The 20374-nt window shown below is 43.1% G+C and overlaps 1 protein-coding gene and 1 pseudogene across 1 annotated transcript; both read left to right on the top strand.

Annotated features, from left to right (window-relative positions):
• Window positions 1-2647: 2647 nt before the first annotated feature.
• Window positions 2648-4986, top strand: LOC123056649 (deoxyhypusine synthase-like; annotated as a pseudogene).
• Window positions 4987-6360: 1374 nt separating this feature from the next.
• LOC123059922 (deoxyhypusine synthase) lies at window positions 6361-16537 on the top strand. Its single transcript, XM_044482476.1, has 8 exons — window positions 6361-6671; window positions 6772-7032; window positions 7444-7611; window positions 7757-7975; window positions 8678-8761; window positions 15163-15268; window positions 15334-15569; window positions 16083-16537. Exons 1-8 carry the CDS (start codon window positions 6636-6638, stop codon window positions 16167-16169), a joined length of 1197 nt encoding a protein of 398 aa, XP_044338411.1. The 5' UTR covers window positions 6361-6635; the 3' UTR covers window positions 16170-16537.
• The last annotated feature ends 3837 nt before the right edge of the window (window positions 16538-20374 follow it).

The following is a 20374-nucleotide window of genomic DNA, read 5'->3' as shown; positions in this document are numbered from 1 at the left end:
TGTCTAGTTTCTCCCCCCCCCCCTCCGCACCCAGGGCGAGGGCGCAGTACTTAACCCTTCCTGACGGTGTTCCATTCTGGGCCTGTATAGCGCTTGTTGGGCTGGGCCTGGCGACGCGGTCGTTCCAGCCCAGTCGCCTTGGTCGTGGCGGTGTCATCCTGGTCTTCTGCTGTTGGGGCCTGAGGGCCATGGGCCGTAACATTCAACGTGTGACGCCGTTCCCACACGAAGCTTGCCTCATCTTCCACGAGCGCCCAGACCACCACCAGCAGTGGCGGAGCCACCTCCCGGCTACCCGGGGCAGCTGCCTGGGCTCAGCCATGCACTCTAGTTTGAATAATAGCAGTAAATGGAGAGCTAATCATCATATTATAGAGGCAAACAACTGATAGACAGCAGCCATGTGTACTTTGCCCCGGCTCGCCGGCCGAGCTGGCTCCGCCACTGACCACCAGTCGATGCCCGTATCTAGGCTCTCTATCGCGATAAGCGGTTAGACACAACTCTCCCTGCAACACACTCAACTTGAAGCGTTTATCAACGTTGTTGTCATCGTCTTCGGGGTCCGACGGATCAGAAGGCAAATGGATGTGGCTCAACGCCTCATCGTCCAAGCCGAAGCGGAGGAGGCAACGCGGGTGCGGCTCCAGGCTGGTATAGTTGTCGACGTGGACGATCCAGTACACACCCCCATTGACAGATTGCGCGGTCACCCATGGATCGGCTGTGTACCGTCGATCCGCCATGATTTCCCTCCATTGAGGAGGAGCAGGGTCGCCCACGGTGCACACCTCCACCCTGTTGTAGAGCTCATCATCTCTCAAACGAAGGAAGAACTGGACTACCTTGTACATGCCACTGCGAAGATCACGGCCAAACCCAATGGGGCGGAGGGAAGGGGGCACAATGCCGTGGCTGCTCTCCGGCAGCGTGACGACGTCCCTGGTGGCGGGGTTGAAGAGGTACGCCGTGGTGTCTGTGGGGACAAGCACCAAGCCGTCACAATGGGGGAACAAGAGAACCAAGTTGAAGTAGTCAGTACAGTCCCTGCTGTGCACGAGCCAAGCCTCGGAGGTGCCTTGCTGCCACTGGAAGAACCCGATGTCTCCTTTGCCGTCGTCATCCAGGCTGTGCCGGGTGATGAGGAAGGGTGGGTTCTGCTCCCATCTGCAGGCGGCGGACATCTTGAGGTGCTGTCGGACGAAGGAGGGGTCGGATATGGTTGCGCGCCAGGCCTTGCTGATGCACTTAAAACGGAGGAGAGACTTGACCGGCAGTCGGGTCAGGATCTCTGAAACGAGCTCGTCCGGCAGCTCGGGAGTCGGCGCCTCATTGCTTTTTTTCTGCTCATTGGAAGTCGTCATGGCGTAAGTGGAGAAGGAAGCAAAAACACTGCGATGTACGTACGTACTAGAGCTCGGGATTGCTAGTAGTTGTGGGTATACGTGTGTGTATATATACACAAACAACATACCTGAGGTTTCCCACTTGAAGACGGTGTCCCTGGCAGCCTCCGATTAGACTTACACCCTTTTTTGAAACACAAACCAAGGTTACACGGTGTTGGATTTGGATCGGATTTACGTGTGCGTAGCGCAGGATAAGTCTGTCAGTGCGGCGGTGACCGTGTGTGCCTGTGCATGACTTTTTCTCTACCACATGTGTGGAAACATAAACTAGCAAGGGAAACTCTCCACCTCAGGTGACTGATCCTATTAATCCACCGGACCAGCTCTGAGCCATTGATTTGTTCTCCATCCCACGATCCGCGTGACTCTTCTTTCTCTTTTTCCATGGCCCCGTTAATGACAACCATGAATCAGCACACCCATCTGCCCGTTCCATAAACATTATGTACCTCCTTCCGAGTTCCTTCCCTAAACCTAATTCTCCATGGTTGCCGCCGCCGCTGGAGCCGAGACCTGTTGCCCGTGGTGTGCGAGTCATGTGGTATTGGTGTGGGCATACACCAGTTTCGTCCTGGAAAAGGACGAAGACACCGGTGACATGTAGACATCGCCCTTGGGAGTTGGGAACAAGAACTCCAGAATCTTAAGCGGCGGGAGTCGGTTTGGCTGGCAGCGTCGTACTTCAACTATTTTGCGGAGGACCATAGGTCTCTGTCGTAGTGCTAAATCCGATAGTAAGATAGGTATGAGAATTAGTAGTTAATAATTTTGATAGGGTTCTCTTCTAGTCTTTGAAAAATTCCTTAATTGAGGGGTACACAATTACTTTTCTGGAACAGCAAATAAGCAGGAAAGGAAAATAAAATAAAAAATGAAGAGAATTTAAATCTGGCTCGAAGTACTTACAACAGTATTTGTTGCACATGCTATAGTAATAAGGATGCTTAAAACAACTGAAATTGTACATAACATGAAATCACGAACTTTATTGTAACCCGGCTCCATGAGTTTCCTTTCTTTCAGATGTATGTATCTAGCTATATATGCACGAATAAACATCCAGACTATAGGATCTTATCAAACCTAATGTGTGAAGTACACTTTATAAGTTTCTGCACAAATTTCTGAAGTCTACGTAGATATTGTTGCACCTCGGTCGATATTTGATCTTTTAATTAAACATAATCAAACATTTCCTACAATGTGAATTCTTTGTACAAGCTTCACTGCTCATACTTATGTTTCTTTTAATTTCTGTTACCTACAGAAATGTCTGGACACCATCAAAAGTGATTGCTCGTCTTGGCAAAGAAATAAATGATGAAAGCTCCTACCTTTATTGGGCAGACAAGGTAGGACGCTTTTGACAGTTCTTCGTTATTTTTCAAATTATCAGAAAGTCTAAAGGCATGTGTTTGTGTAAATGCTGATCATATTTAAGAAGTTTGTAAATAACTATGTTTGGTAAACAGGGAGATAAACTAGGGTTTCTTGTTAAGAATTTTGTTGAGTTTGATTCTCATATTGGTATTGTTTTACCAGAAAAAAATCTTTATCGTATTGAGTCTTATGATTTTACCCAGAAATAGGAATCATTCCTGAACCAAACTTTTCTTTTGTCGGAAGTGCTGGGTCACAGTTGATATGACCGCGACTAATGTTAGTGTTGTTGATGATCGCAAAATAGTACCGCATGTCAGTGGGTTAAAGGAACTATTTTCTGTTACAAGAAAACAAGACGTTGGTTTATTTGATCTTTATGCCAACGAGGAGAAAAAGAAGTCCCTGGACGTGCATGTATTGAAGGGGGGAAATTGCATGCGAGGTAAATTACTAACTCAAGACAGGAGATATACATGCAATATTGACCAGGCTCAGTTTGGCAAGGAAATACCAACGTGCATTAATTCCTTAGAAGTAAAGGCAACCTATGCTAATGGAAGGAATCATGTAAGATCTGATTTGTTTGCATCGGTCAACAAGATAAAAAGAAGAGATATCTTTCTGTTTATTCCGCTCCCACGCAAGTTAAAGTATATCAATTACATGAGGTGTACAAGCAGAATTAGACATGCTAAGCTTGAGAGGATGCGGGTGGGGTCCACCTTCCCGAGGAGAAGTTGTACGAACCAAAATATGGAGTCCTAGTTTGTTATACGGTACTAGGTGATCAAGGCTGCCGGATACAGTTAAATCTTTGATTAGTTTAAATAGGAGAGAGAGTCGTTTCAATCTAGAGTTGTTAGGCCAGTTTTGTTATTTGTGTGTTGGTTATAAAAAGGGTCGGACACCCGTATCAAGATTTGAAGGGATCTTTAGAAAACATCTGTGTTGCAATTTCTCTTCGTGAAAATTATTTTGCGTGTGAGTACCTTCGTCGAGATTGGTTTCTCGTGCTGGGCCGCAAGGTTCAAACCCTCTACTTCGTGTACATCGCGTGTGCGGGCGAGAGGTTGCTACTACTAAAGGTGGAGTGTCATGAAAGATCGGGCCGCAACAACAGACCGGATCTCACCACGAGGTTCTGTCCATAACAACAGTTTAGTAGATGTAAGCATGGTACAGTTGTTGGCTGGCTGTTACACTTGTTGGGTTGTCCTTCACTTTATTCCATCGAGAATATGTTTCACACTGGGTTGGTTTTTCTGGGTTGAAATTCATAACTTTCAAGAACTATTTGTGCAAAGACTGAAGTTGCAAAGTGTTGACTCGTTAAAATCGACCAGAACAATATTCCTGTGTAGTGCCCAACATTGACAGATGGAACGCTCGGAGACATGCTGTTTTGTCATGCAGCTCACAATCCTGGTCTTATTATCGACATTGTACAAGGTAAGTTCCAGTTTATTTGATATTCTTAATTTGTGTTCATTTTCAAATGCTTGAATGGTTTTGCAGATATAAGGCTGATAAATGGTGAAGCCATTCATGCAAGCCCAAGGAAGACAGGGGTCATAATTCTTGGTGGAGCCGTTCCAAAGCATCACATATGCAATGCAAATATGTTTCGCAATGGTGCAAATTATGCAGTCTATATCAACAGAGCTCAAGAGTTTGATGGAAGCGACCCAGGAGCACGGCCAGATGAAGCAGTTTCATGGGGAAAGATCAAAGGTTCAGCAAAGCTTGTAAAGGTATATATAGATGTTCACAAGTTTGAGATAATTTTGTTTTGTGTTGTTTTGTGTTTTGCATACTAGTACTAGGTAAAATGTTCCTTAGGTATATGGTATAATGATCATGATGCACCTGCTCATGTGTTTTGCAATTTGTTTATAGAAAATTGCATGCATCATCCTGAGCTGGCTTATAATATTTAGACCATCTTGATTTATCATTTTCCCATGTACACTGTAGAATAATATTGCAGCCTATGAGTTTATGGTACAGGTGATTTTAAGGGACATAATTGTGCTGTATAATGGTGTCATACATCATATTTGATGATCATCATTATTGTAATCTAACATTCCAGCTTTTAGAAATCCAGGTCCACTGTGATGCGACTATTGCGTTCCCATTACTCGTAGCCGCAACATTTGCACGTGGATCTCATAGTGGAAATTCAACCAGCTGAATTTCTGGCAGCCAACCAAGAGCCTCAAAATGATTTTTTTTCTTATTGATCTCAAATCATGTGTCTGGACTCTTTGGAGGATAACATGGAAGGTTTTTGTCAGATGCTGACCACAGTTACTGATTCCTTTTGTATGTTTTGTAATGAGATTATATATGGATTGCCAACATATAAGGAAATATTTGGAAATGGACGACTGAGTCTGGAAAAACTGCGAATTTATAAGGAAAGTATCTGGTGAGGATCCTTTGATCTTTCAAGACTGGGGACTTGAAAAAGTGGGCAGGCTTACAGCATTGGGTCAACAAAATAAAGTTGTTTGGTTGAATCAGTTTGTTGGTTGATCCCTCGTACAAACGGGTGGGAAGTTTGTAAATAGAGATCGCGATACAGTATTATGAAAATACTTGCAAATGCTATAGTCCCTATTACATCGCAGTTCGTTAACCTGCGTCTGGGTTGCCGCAGCTGAAGCAGAATGACCAACCACGCCTCACCAACTCAACATTGTTGTAGCCTTCAGTTCCGCTGAAGGCTATTCTGCATTTTCAACACAAAATAGCATCGCCATACAGCTTTCCTATGTACAACATTTCTTGCTTCAATAAAGTTACACCATTTCTCGAAGAGAATGAATAAAACTAGACGAAGAGGGGTCAACAAGATCCTCAATGAGAAAAATGGAAGTTACATCAAGTCATGTTCCTCTTTTTCATTTATATCGTGATCATCTCTTAAACATCCGGTGAAGAGACATAAGCAACCCCCCGAGGACTTATTCGGTTTGCAGTTTTCCTAGAGGATTCTTACAAGATTTTGATCCTCAAGATTTTTTCATCTGTGTAGAATTTGTTTCAGAGGAACAGAGGTACATGATTCCAGATCTATATTGACCTCAATCCCGAGGGGGAGCATTACTAAGAGCTCGTGGAATTTTCTAAAGATTTGAGTGGGCATCTCATTCTAACCATTTACTTTTCCTACTCGTGTGATTTGGAAATCCTATAAACTGAACGAGCCCTCAAAGAATAATGGCTAGAGGCATGCTCCCCACAAGATAGGTTATCAAATCGTTGTTTCACCGTCGAACAACCAGAAAGGAAAACAAGAGCATGAAAGGAAACCGAACAAGTTTGGGAATTTCATAAAATGTTTGTGTTTTAAAAAATTGTTCATAAATTAAAAAAATGCCTGCCTTTTAAAAAATATTCAGAAATTACAAAAACTGTTCACATTTTCCAAAAAAACTCTATCTTTTATTAAAAAAATCGTATTTTCCAGAAAAATCGAAATTGAAAAGTACCATCTAAAAAGTCGTGGCCTCCCCTTTGGGCCTTGATGTTTTTGCTGTGGGAGACGGGAAGCTTAAGCTTGAGGCCAAGCCCAGCAAACAGGACAGCCACCGCCTGCGGAAGCCGCCGCCACGCCACGCCGTGAAACTGTACAGGCCAGCCGGAATCCGACGGCGCCTCTCCCTCTCCCTCCACCGCGCCGAGCTCCCCACAAAACACCGTCCCGGACGCACGCCTCTCCAAGTCCGCCGGCCCCCGACGCCCTCTCCGACGAGTAGGCCAGGCCTCTCTCCACCACGCCGCGCCGGATCCCCGCCGCCGCCGACCTCCTTCGCCTCTCCCCTCCCCTCCGCCGCCATGCTTCTGGGCGCTAAGGTGGTACCCCGCGACAAGGTGAGTTCCCTTGCATCCCCTGCCTTCCACTTCTTAGCCTGCGCACCGCACGGGATTTGATTTCATTTGATTTTGATTTTACTCCCCTTTACTTTTCTAGAAGCAGCAAGGAGGCGGCGAGGAGGCGGAGATGGGAGGTGACGGGATGAGGGCAAGTGAGGTTGTTAGCAAGGAGATGGAGGGCGTCCGTGCCATCGTGCTCAAGCCGTCCGAGTCCCTCGACGAGTCGCGGTTCACCAAAATCGCCGGCGCCGACTTCAACGACGCCGGCCTCGGCCTCGACGGCCTTCTTGGCTCGCTCGCCTCCACGGGCTTCCAGGCGTCCAACCTCGGCGACGCCATCGACGTCGTCAATCAGATGGTATGCCCGCCTTTTCCCTTTCTCCCTCAGCCGCGAGCTTTGCCCTTTTCAGCATGGGATTAGTTCGCAGATACTCCAGCACCGGAGTAATTTATTTCGCCATTTGGAGCACTTAGATAGCTGGATATATATCGTTTCGATGCCAGGGTGAAGCTGGTAAGTGTTTTTTCTTCCCCAAAGTAAATCTTTTAGATGTATCTGAACAGTCTAGCTGAATGTGTGTGCGTCTCCTATTTAATCCAAGTGCTTTGCATTAAATTAGCTGGAGATTATCTATATGAAGGAATGCCTGTCATATCACTATGCATGCTTCCGAAAATTAAGTACTCGTTTCCAGAATTTCTGCCGATTTTCGCTACTCCTTACATTCTACTGACACTTCCTCCACTGTAATAATTTTCTACAATGAAGTTAGATTGGAGCTTGTCGCATGAGAAGCCAAGCGAGGACTGTGATGAAGCTGAACTTGACCCGAAATACAGAGAATCTGTCAGGTGCAAGATATTTCTTGGTTTTACTTCAAACCTTGTTTCTTCCGGTATACGGGATGTTATACGGTTTCTGGCTCAGCATCACATGGTAAGTGCTCCAACTTGTGTCACGTTTGCAAATCTGAAAGGAAAACAACTTTAAATATCATTTTAAGAACCTGTGTTTGTTCCAGTCAATTACTAACTTCACTAACTGCATTGCCATTATTGATATTTTCCACAAAATTCTTCAGGTGGATGTTATTGTTACGACAGCTGGGGGTATAGAGGAAGACCTCATAAAATGCCTCGCACCAACTTACCGAGGTGAATTTTCTTTACCTGGGGCACTTCTACGGTCAAAAGGACTTAACCGGATAGGAAATCTGTTGGTGCCCAATGATAACTATTGCAAGTTTGAAAACTGGATCATGCCACTCTTTGACCAGATGCTACAAGAACAATCTGCTGAGGTAATCATTCCTCTTGGCTTAAACACAGCTGGTAATAATCTGTTTTAGTTTTCCTTCGGTATGTCCCTAGTTACCGAAATCCCCTGATACTGTGGATTATGGCTACCCTTCCTTGTACGTGTCATGGGCCCATTATAGTGCACATGGAAGCTTCTGATGCATAAATTAGCTGCAAAGTTGGTAATTTGCAGGGGATGCATGAATAGGAGAGTACATTAATTATATCTTGTATTTAGCGAAACTAGTAGTGATATAATTTTGATAGGGTTGTCTTCTAATCTTTGAAAATTTCCTTAATTGAAGGGTACACAATTACTTTTCTGGAACAGCAAATAAGCAGACACTATTTGTTTCACATGCTATAGTAAGGATGCTTAAAACAACTGAAATTCTACATAACATGAAGTCACGAACTTTATTGTAACCCGGCCCCATGAGTTTCCTTTCTTTCAGATGTATGCATCTAGCAGTATATGCAGGAATAAAACATCCAGACTACAGAATCTTGTCAAACCTAATGTGTGAAGTACACTTTATAGGTTTCTGCACAAGTTGCTGAAGTCTACGCAGATATTGTTGCAGCTCGGTTGATATTTGATTGTTTAATTAAAGATAATCCAGCATTTCCTACAATGTGAGTTCTTTCTACAAGCTTCACTGCTGACCATACTTATGTTTCTTTTAACTTCTTGTTACCTATAGAATGTCTGGACACCATCAAAAGTGATTGCTCGTCTTGGCAAAGAAATAAATGATGAAAGCTCCTACCTTTACTGGGCATACAAGGTAGTATGCTTTTGAAAGTTCTTCGTTATTTTTCAAATTATCAAAAAGTCTGCAAGCATGTGTTTGTGTAAATGCTGATCATATTTAGGAAGCCTGTAAATAACTATGTTTGCTAAACAGGGAGATAAACTAGGGTTTCTTAAGAATTTTGTTGAGTTTGATTCTCATATTGGTTTTACTAGTACAAATGCCCGTGCGTTGCACCGGGCGGTAAAATGGACATAACATGCTTCATGTGTCACTGTGCATCATTTTTTTATATCCATATTAATACATGTTGATAATATGGTTAAACGTGGGAATTTCCTTATTTTTAATAAAAGTTGACGCTTTAGAGAAAAGCCCGTGTGTTGCAACGGGTATGAAATAAATTCCGGGGTTTGCTTGATATTCAAGAGTTTATCTATCATGGTGAAATACCTCTATCTCTCAATCTTTTAAATTCTTTCTCGTCTTATCATGAATTCATATTTTATACTTGACCACTTCAATGATAAGACGACCCATTAGATAGTAAAGAGCCTGCTTCATGTCTCATTGTGCATCATTTATTATAATCATTTTAAATACATGTTGATAATATGGTTAAACGCCTTATTTTTAATAAAAGTTAATGGTTTAGCAAAAGAGCCCGTGCGTTGCAACGAGTATGAAATAAATTCCGGGGTTTATCTATCATGGTGAAATACTGAGCTCTATCTCTCAATCTGTTATATTCTTCCTTGTCTTATCATGAATTCATACATGGCCACTTCAAAGATAAGACGATCCATAAGATAGTAAAGAGTTTACAATGCTTTGGTGCTCACATTGACTACACCAACACGGCTACTTCCCTTACACCATCATCAGGGCTCGAATAAGATCAAGATTAGGACATGCAGAGTTGCGGGTGAGATGATATGACGGAGGACATGGTCGGTGTAGCCATGACCACATGCTTCTCTCTCTCCCCCCTCCCCCTCTCCCTGTCTCCCTGTCTTCCTCCCTCTCCCCCTCTCTGGATGCACCATTGTTGTACTCGCTCAACTCTTCGTCGCTCCCTCCTCTCTATCTATCCATGTCTCCCTCCCTCTCCCCCTCTCTCTGGATGCACCATTGTTGTACTCGCTCAACTCTTCGTCGCTCCCTCCTCTCTATCTTATCAACGGCATGAGGAACATCGAGACTCTAGGGATATATTGATGATCAAATAGTCCATAGGTGAGCCCCAAATATGTTTTCCCTTAAGAAATAGTATTTCTTTTCAATATTTTTTTGAACAAATCTTCCCAATATTTCAGTCACACATCTTTAAGTACTGAAACTACTAATGTATTCATAATTAAGATTAAGATATGGTAGGCTTAAACAGCAGCCAAGTAAATTGTATGCTAGCAGAGATCGACATCTAGCTCTACGCAAAAAAAATCAACATCTAGCAGCACTGACATCGCATCGTTTAAGAAAAGCAGTAGCAACAGGCACTCAATCCCACCAAGAATTCCCTTTCCACCACTCAGTTCTTATCTTCTCCATACATCCACCCAGCGATCTGCCTCCATCTTCCTTCTCATGCGCCCAACAGCCACCACCCAACACCACCGGCAGTCGACCAGCACCAACGTTGCAACAGGAGAAAAAACTTCAACCCAGTAAGCATGACGTAAGACCACCTTGCACACACAGTCTCCATTCTCTATTTCAACATGGCATCCCACCCGTGTCGCGACTTATATTCTCTGTCCCCCCATGCGTGTGTTATGTAGTTGCAATGAATGACAACACATTAAGAGCTAAAGTGATGAAGATTACAAATCTTATTTGCTCATACATTTTTTGTTTTGAAAGCTCCTAGTGCATATTAGATCTGTTCAAATGAGCGTCCCAGTATAATCATTAGAGAATAAGAGAGTAATATAAATTTGCACCAAAGCTTACTAACATAGCCATGGAAAACAACCATATATCAGCCGTTGCATCAAGAAAGAAGTATTGAACTGGCCATGAGACATGATAAAAATATGGAGGTTGTTAATAATATATTCAAATTATATTCCTCTATATATTCATTTTCCATCTCGTTTGAATATCACAGATTGAAGAGGCAACCCTACCTCAACTTAGAAAAGAACCTGACCACCTGATATTATCAAGCACACTTCTCAAGGAATCAGTCTCAGTCTGGTGCTTGAAGAATTCTTCATGTTTTTTTCTGGAAGTTAGTCTTTTCGCCCTTTTTTTGCCGAGTAGGATACTGAAGAATGTGGTTTTGATCCTTTTGTTGCTGCTTCAGAGGTGCTAGTGGTACTCCTTGAACCTTTTTTTGTGGGAAGCTACTCATTGACCTGATATGATTTCAGATTAAAGCAAGATGAGCTAGGAGCCTAAGACCTGACAGACACCTTCTTTCTACCACTCAACTAAGAATTCGGCATTTCTCTATAAATAATCAAAAGATATACATTAATCAACATCAATTGAACATAAACATCAACTGTGCTCAATTCGGAAGATGTATGAAAATAACTAAATTTACCTTGGCAAAGTACCATACATCAGATGGAGACTTGATCAGAGCAGGCCGTGGTTCCAAGCTTTCGGCTGTGGCCGGCGAGAGCAACGGTATGGGGGCAGGAACTTGAGGGACATGCAGAAACCTTGCGCACCCTCACCAAAGTCGCGCACTTGCTGCGTATTGGAAACAACGTCGCTGCTGATGTTGTCCACAGTGACGAACCTCTTCCACCATGTAGATGGCGATGCCTCAGGGTGGACGTACTGAGCGGAATTTACAAATAAAGTTAAACCTCCATTTCAAAACACCCGATTCAGAACATTTTGCTTTCTTTATGAAGGTCGGGTTTCAAAATCCTCAACAATGATTGATTAAGTGTTATCATCCATTTTCTGCAATAAAAAAGTTAAACCTCACACTGTTAGTTTGTTGAAACTACATTGCAAATTGTGTGAAGGTGTAATTAGTAAAGCTTCAATCAAACAGTGAATCAAACAACATGTATTAATCTTGACATAAACTATCTATTGATTTGGAAAAGCTAATTATAAATGCACACGAGTGAGGCACTCTTGCTCAATTGATCTACCAGCTTCAGCCTCCTCCTCTGCTGCCATCTTCCATCCTTTAATCTCCTCTTTAACAGCTTTTACGTCGTCCATCATTAGTTCTCAACCTGAAGAATGCATCAAAAAAAGTTATGAGTTTCGCACATTACAGAACTATAAGGATGGCTTGACTGAATTAATCAAAAAAAAGTTATGTCTAGTGTTTTGACAAAGTTATGAGTTTCGTACACAAAGAATTAAGAAGTGCATGATTTATTAACAAAGTAGCAACAACATGATTTATTAATCATAAATAGGAATTTTCAGGTTTCAATTTGATAGGGCACAATTAACAAATTAGCATTGTGCAGCACACTTTTAGAACTACAATGAAAGCTATTCAACGCCATTTCAACTGCTGTCTTCTAAGGATATTTCCCTTTTATGGATGTAGGAAATAACGGGCACACACTATTGGCTTTACTACGTTTCATTCACTCTGCTGAATTTTGGCTGTTGTGTCGTAGCATGGTTCAGTTTAGACTGAATTTTGGCTACTGTGCAGTAGCATGGTTTAGTTTAGACGCTTGACCAAAACAACTCCAAATCAATATTGAGTAGTTTGAACCACATACCTTGGCTACACAGGCGGACGTAATTCCGGCGAAGTCGGCAGTACGCAGAAATTCAGAATCGGCATGCCCACAACAACATAATACAAAATATATGATGCAGGCAAGATGCTGCTGCAGCTGAAGCTGGCAAGAGAAAATAACTCTTATGAATTAGTGAAGTAAACACATATCACTCAGCCATGCTAAACCATTCACAGAGAACAAACTCTTAGCTAGACTGATAAACTGAAGCAATCAGCCAATTACGACTGAACCAGTTTCAGTCACCAGCAACATATGGCTCTATTACATAGTGTTATCTGGTACTACAAGAGAAGTAATTGTAAGTTTAGCAAGTTTCTTTTGCGAGGATTGACGGGTCAAAAAAGTCGCTGAATATAACTGGCCAGACATCCACTAAGTTGGTTCAACACAAATCGATACACTTTGGTGGCTCAAAATCATGCTTATCTGCAGACAAAAACCAGCATGTGTAGCATACTTTCGACCTGCACTCCAGAACCGAATATTCATGCTCACCCAATCAGATTCAATCCAGATCAAGATGCATATGGTTCTACTCCATACTATTATCTCGTACAAGAGCGAGGTAATTATGAGTTTAGCTTAGCAAGGTTCTTTGCGAGGATTGAAAAGTCAACAAGGCTCCTGAATATAATTCGCTAGACATTCCTTCACTTAACCAAGTAAGTTTGTTTAACACAAATCGATCTAGTAGACGTGCTCATGGCGGTTAAAAATTATGCTTATTCTGCAGACAAAAGCAAGCTTGTGTGGCATATTTTTTACCTGGATTGTAGAACCGAATAATTCATGCTCATCCAATCAGATTCAATTGAGAATTCGAGATCAAGATGCACAGGGCCTATCTATACGATCCACGGCAACTAAAATCGTCTCATCCTTGGCGACGAATAATTAGGAAGGATCAGGGACCGTACGGGAGCACGAGCAACCACAGTAGCCACTCACGGGCTCGCCAACAAGGCAGGGGACAGAAAAATAACTGAAACAGGGGTTAAGGGGATAGCTAAAAAATAAGGCCTGAACAATGTCGGCTTATTGATATTGATATAATATAATTCGTTGAGCAAACAGCAAAGTACATATATACCACAGTACAAAATTAAGTATTGTCACTTATTTCAGGCAGGCTAAACTAAAGTCGCCATTAATTCTTGCAAATCTGCTTGGACTGAAAATCCTGGAACAGCAGAACTGTTATTTGACGATATCTTCATAATCATTATGCTGACTTGCACAAACTTAATACCTTTGGAAAGCTATCAACAGCCTCTAAAACTTTCACCACATAAAACTACAAAGCTATTTCATAACTGAAGAAAGAACAGAGTCGCATACAGAGCCAGGGGACAGAATTATATGTAAAACATGGTATTCCATCCAGTGAATATCAAGGAGATACATACCTCTGGTCTAGCCGAGGCAGGCTACAATGGACAGCTGGACGGATGTTCTTGTTCCTCCGGCGAACTCGGCGGCGACATTGGACGTTTCGTTGAAAATTACAATTTGGACGGGCTTTGATGGAGCTTATGGTACAACAACGCAACCTGAAGGAGATTCTGGCCGAGGACCCCTCCTTCTTATAGCAGGCGACTGAAATCCGGGTCGGGCACTCCATTGCTTGGTGTTGGACAAGGACACGACCTCCAATTGTCCATCCAAATCACGGGAGAAAAACGTCGGAGATTGAGAAGGATACGACGGAGGAGGCCGGAGAGGACTGGCGGCGGCGGACAGCCACCAGCGCCAGTGCCTCCGCCTCCCCGTACCCAGCTGCACCACCTCCTCGGTCTCCATCTCCGCCGCCGGCCCCGCCAGCCGCTACGACTTCGAGCCACTGCTCGCCTACCTCTCCGGCCCCTCCTCCGTCTCCACGCTCACCTCGCCGTCTCCTCCGCCCTCTGTGCCAGCCCCCGAGCGCCGCCTCGCCGCATCCTACTCCGCCGTACCGTCGCACCTCGTACGAGTGGCACACTCTGCTCCGAGGCCTCGCCGCCAGTGACGCATCCCTGCCGCTCACCTTCGCGCTGCTCCCTTTCCTCCAGCGCCACCGCCTCTGCTTCCCGCTCGACCTGCTCCTCTCCTCGCTCTCCGTCTCCGGGCGCCTGCTCCCGTACTCGCTGATGCTCTCCTTCCCGCCCTCCCCGCTCCTGCTCCACCCCTCAACTTCTCCTGCTCCGCCGCGGCTGGAAAGGAAAGGGAGTGTGTGGATAAGATGAAATAGAGGAGGAATCACGGCTTGAATTCTTACAAATACAGGGTGTCTTTTGTAAAATAACGAAACGTTTTCCACATCCACTTAAAGACGGACTGCGGGTTCAATTACTAAAACATACAGGGACCTTTTTGCAAAAAGGCCGATGACGGACGACCAGAAGCGATCGCTGGTTTATTAGTAGGGAAAGATTACCATAAAAAATTCTTTACCGTATTGAGTATCATGATTTTACCCAGAAATAGTAATCATTCCTGAACCAAACTTTTATTTTGTGTGAAGTGGTTGGTCACAGTTTAGGAGATGTAGCATGGTAGAGTTGCTGGCTGGCTGTTACACTTGTTGGGTTGTCCTTCACTTTATTCCATGGAGAATATGCTTAACACTGGGTTGTTTTTTCTGTGTTGAAATTCTTACTTTCAAGAACTATTTGTGCAAAGGCTGAAGTTGCAAAGTGCTGACTCGTTAAAATCGACCAGAACAATATTCCTGTATACTGCCCAGCATTGACTGATGGATCACTTGGAGACATGCTGTTTTGTCATGCAGTTCGCAATCCTGGTCTTATTATCGACATTGTACAAGGTAAGTTCCACTTTATTTGATATCCTTACTTTGTGTTTGTTTTCAAATGCTTGAATGGTTTGCAGATATAAGGCTGATAAATGGTGAAGCCATTCATGCAAGCCCAAGGAAGACGGGGGCCATAATTCTTGGTGGAGGCCTTCCAAAGCATCACATATGCAATGCAAATATGTTTCGCAATGGTGCAGATTATGCAGTCTATATCAACACAGCTCAAGAGTTTGATGGAAGCGACTCAGGAGCACACCCAGATGAAGCAGTTTCATGGGGAAAGATCAAAGGTTCAGCAAAGCCTGTAAAGGTATATATAGATGTTCACAAGTTTGAGATATTTTTGTTTTGTGTTTTGCATACCAGTACTAGGTAATATTTTCCTTAGGTATTAGGGTATAATGATCATGATGCACCTGCTTATGTGTCCTGCAATTGGTTTATACTCCCTACCTTCCTAAATATAAGTCTTTTTAGCCATTTCAAATGGACTACAACATACGAATGTATGTAGACATATTTTAGAGTATAGATTCACTTGTTTTGCTTCGTATGTAGTCACTTGTTGGAATCTGTAGAAAGACTTATATTTGGGAACGGAGGGAGTAGAAAATTGCATGCATGATCCTGAGCTTGCTTATAATATCTAGACCATCTTGATTTATCATTTTCCCATGTACACTGTAGAATTATATTGCAGCCTATGAGTTTATGGCAGTACGAGTGATTTCAAGAGACGTACTTTTGCTATGCAATGGTGTCATACATCATATTTGATGATCATCATTATTGTAATCTAACATTCCAGCTTTTGGAAATCCAGGTTCACTGTGATGCTACTATCGCTTTCCCATTACTTGTAGCCGCAACATTTGCACGGAGGTCTCGTAGTGCAAATTCAACCAACTGAATTTCTGGCTGTGAACCAAGGGCCTGAAATTTATTTTTTATTGATCTCCAACCATTTGTCCGGGCTCTTTGGAGGATAACATAGAAGGTTTTTTGTCAGATGCCGGCCACGATTACTGGTTCCTTTTGCTCGATGTACACCTGAGATTGTAATACCAAATGTATGCTTTGTAATGAGATTGTGTAAGAGGAAATGGGCTATTGAGTCGTTCCTCTCTTTATCTGACTCTGGAAAAAACTGCGACTTTACAAGCAAAGTACCTGGTGAGGATCATTTGGTTTTGTAAGACGGGGGACTTGAAAAAGTGGAAAGGCTTACAGCATTGGGCCAACAAAATAAAGTTGTTTGGTTGAATCAGTTTGTTGCTTGATCCCTCGTACAAACCGGGTGAGAAATTCTTGCTAAAATTGTAAATAGAGATCGTGATACGGTATTATGAAAATTCTTGCAAATGCTATGGTCCCTATTACATCACGGTTCGTTGACCAGCGTCTGCGTTGCCACAGCTGAAGCAGAATGACCGACCACCCCTCACCAAGTCAACATTGTTGTACCCTTCAGTTCTGCTGAAGGTTATTTTGCATTTTCAACACAAAATAGCATTGCCATATAGCTTTCCTATGTCCAGCATTTTCTGCGCCATCTCATCCGCAACCATCTTGCACGAGCATGACATCTGCAAGTAGACACAACAGCGAATGCCAAGCAGACGAGATGCTCCCCCCCCCCCCCCCCCCCCCCCCCCTCCTACATTATGTCGAGCGCCCAATGTGCATTCTCTCGAAGAGGGGTCAAGAAGGTCCTCAATGAGAAAATTGGAAGTTACATCAAGTCGTATTCCTCTTTTTCATTTATATCATGATCATCTCTTAAACATCCGGTGAAGAGACATAATTAACCAGCTGAGTGCTTGTTCGGTTTGTGGTTTTCCTAGAGGATTCTTACAAGATTTTGATCCTCGGGAATTTTTCATCTGTGTAGAATTTGTTTCACAGAACATAGGTACAAGATTTCAGAGGATTGTGTCTATATTGACCTCATTCCTTGCAGGATTATTTTGTTCATTCCCGAGGAGCATTCTTAGCATTATTACGTGAGACCTCATGGAAATTTTCTAAGGATTTGAATTGGAATCTCATTCTAACCATTTGCTTTTCCTACCGAAATCCTGTAAACCGAATGAGCCGTCAAATAATAATGGCTAGAGACACGTACAGTCCTCACAATGACAGGTTATCAAATCGTTCTTGCATCGTCGAACAAACGGAAAGAAGAACAAGAGCACGAAAGGAAACCAAACAAGTTTGGGAATTTCATAAAATGTTTGTGTTTTCAAAATTTGTTCATAAATTAAAAAATGCTCGCCTTTAAAAAATGTTCAGAAATTACAAAAACTGTTCGCATTTTCCAAAAAACACTATCTTTTATAAAAAAATCGTATTTTCTAGAAAAATCGAAATTTAAAAGTACCATCTAAAAAAGACTGCTACACGACACAGTGCATCGGTCGTGACCGTGAGCGTTAAATGGGCGGCCCAGTCGTGGCCTCCCCTTTGGGCCTTGATGTTTTTGCTCAGGAAGGGTGACGGGAAGCTTAAGCTTGAGGCCCAGCCCAGCAAACAGGACAGCGGAAGCCGCCACGCCACGCCGTGAAACTGTACAGGCCAGCCGGAATCCGAGGCGGGCGACGGGCAAGGAAGGAGGACGTACGTGTTGTGCCTGTGTTTAAGTTAGGGAAAAGTCTAAAAAAAACCTGAATTCGTATTCGAAGTCTGAATCAAACCTTAAACTCCCAATCCCTGAAATTGCCACCCTGTACTTTATAATCCCGGCTTATCCCGGCTGATTTGTGCGAGTACTCGTTTGTGTTGAGCGGGTTTGCGTATGTGGCAGATTTGGGACGGGAAATACTCACCAGCTGGACTGACCACGGGCCCTACCATCGCAGCTCTTAAACCTCCTCACCAAACTGCTGCCTCCCTTGACGGTTCCCCTTCCTGTCCCTTCTCCTTCCCCTTCCTGTGCGGCGGCAATGGTGATCGGGGACTGATATCGAGGATAGCAAGACGATCGCAACGGCTGGTGGAAACATCGGTAATCCTCATCCATGTCTTGCATTCTTTTGGTAGTTGCATCTGCCGCCAATCACAGGCTCTAGTTAGGGTTGTGAGCTCTGAAATTTTTAGGTTTGTAGGTCTTTCTGTTTGTGCGAAAAAGTTGGATTTGATCTTCAATTTAGTTTGGATTAGTTGTATTCCTCGTTGATTGTTGGAAAAAATTTGTGGCAATGCAGGCTAGGGTTTGTGTTGTGACCATGGATCCAAGTGAGAAATTGACTGTGCGGTTTCATTTTGGTGGGCAATTTGTTCGAATTGGGCCAAATTTGGATTATGTTGGTGGGGATGAGGCAATGTCAGAGTTAGAGAGGGACAAAGTATCCCTACCTGAGGTCAAAGGCTTTCTTGGTGATCACGTAACTTGTAAAGGAAGTATGAAAATTTACTTTCTATTGCCTGGTAAAGAACTAGTGAATGGCTTGTTATTTCTCTCTGATGATGTTGGTTGTATGAAGATGTCAGAATACACTATTGATGGTGGAGTAGCTGAGGTTTATGTGGAATATTTTGGGGAGCAGGATAATCAAAGTGGCAGTGAAGACAGTGTTAGTGACTTTGAGGATGAGATAGGTATTGATGCTGATGAAGAAAGTGATACTGCACCTGACTGTATTATAACTGCAGAAGATGATCATGTGCTTGTACCAAATTAGAGAGGAGTGATAACTGAAATACTTAGTAGCCCTACAAAACATAAGTTTCTAAAGAAACAGAGGGATGATATAGGGCAATGCTCTCAAGTGAATGTGTGCGCAGATCTCATATCCGGCAGCTCTCAGGTACTAGATCCTGCATCACAAGGTGGTACTGCTGCTGCAATCACTATAGCAGGAACTCAACAGCCAACAATCCAACAAGTATAAGAAGAGGCAGTACATGATGACAGTGGTTCTGAAGATTCAGATAGCGATGCTGATGATACTGACTATGTGGCAGGTAGTGATGACAGTGGATTGGATGAAGAATATGTGGAACTAAGGGAACAAGCAAATGCCTTTAAGAAGAAAATCAGAGCCTCTAAGAGGTGGGTTGAAAGTAATCCTTCAGGTGCTGTTCCAATTGATCTAGTGGCAAATGTGGAAGAAGTGATAGGAGAAGATTACTTCGACTCAGATGATGAGGACTACTCATATGATGATCAAACAAATGATGATGGCCATATTGTTAGGAGGAAGAGCCAATTCATCAGGTATAACCCAAAGACAGAGATTCCTACTTTCTGTTTAGGGATGGTGTTCAGGAGCAAGAATCAGATGAAAAAAGCACTAATAAAATATGGACTGCTCACAAAAAGAAGTATTATTTTCATGAAGTCAGAGGATGAAAGGATTAGGGCCAAGTGTGGTTGGCCAGGATGTCCATGGCTCATTTATGGAGCAAAGACAAGCAGGTGTTCCAGATTTCAGGTTTTGACATATGAGAGTGAACATATGTGTGCTCCAAACAGGGACAATCACCTTGTAACTGCTAAAGTGATTGCTAGAAGATATGAGGATATCTTAAGGGCCAACCCCACTTGGAAGATTGACAACATTAAGGCCACTGTTTTGAAGGATTTCTTTGCTGATGTATCAACATCAAAGTGCAAGGCTGCAAAGAAGATAGTGTCACAGAAGCTATTAGAAGGGATGAAAGAGGAGTACACTAAGGTCTTTGACTACCAGCTAGAATTGCTGAGAAGCAATCCTGGCAGTACCATACTTGTTGGATTGGATCCTGAATATATGGACCAAAATATATTCCAGAGATTCTATGTGTGTTTCAATGCTATGAAAAAGGGTTTTAAAGCATGTAGAAGGGTGATTGGCCTTGATGGTTGCTTCTTTAAAGGAGCATGTCAAGGTGAGCTCCTTTGTGCTGTTGGTAGGGATGCTAACAACCAAATGTACCCAATTGCTTGGGCAATAGTAGAGCAAGAAACAACAAAAAGTTGGGAATGGTTTATTGGACTTCTTATCAAAGACTTGGACATAAACAATCAAGGTGAAGGCTGGGTGTTCATTTCTGATCAACAAAAGGTAATTTATGATCTTTATGACCATGTTGTTAATTATTGTTGTTTGGTCGCCTCGACGGAGCACGACCTAG

This window comes from Triticum aestivum, chromosome 3A, assembly GCF_018294505.1.
Source record: "Triticum aestivum cultivar Chinese Spring chromosome 3A, IWGSC CS RefSeq v2.1, whole genome shotgun sequence".
NCBI classification, from domain to species: Eukaryota; Viridiplantae; Streptophyta; class Magnoliopsida; order Poales; family Poaceae; genus Triticum; species Triticum aestivum.
Note: the sequence above shows the minus strand (reverse complement) of the source record. Positions and strands in the feature narration are given on the sequence as shown.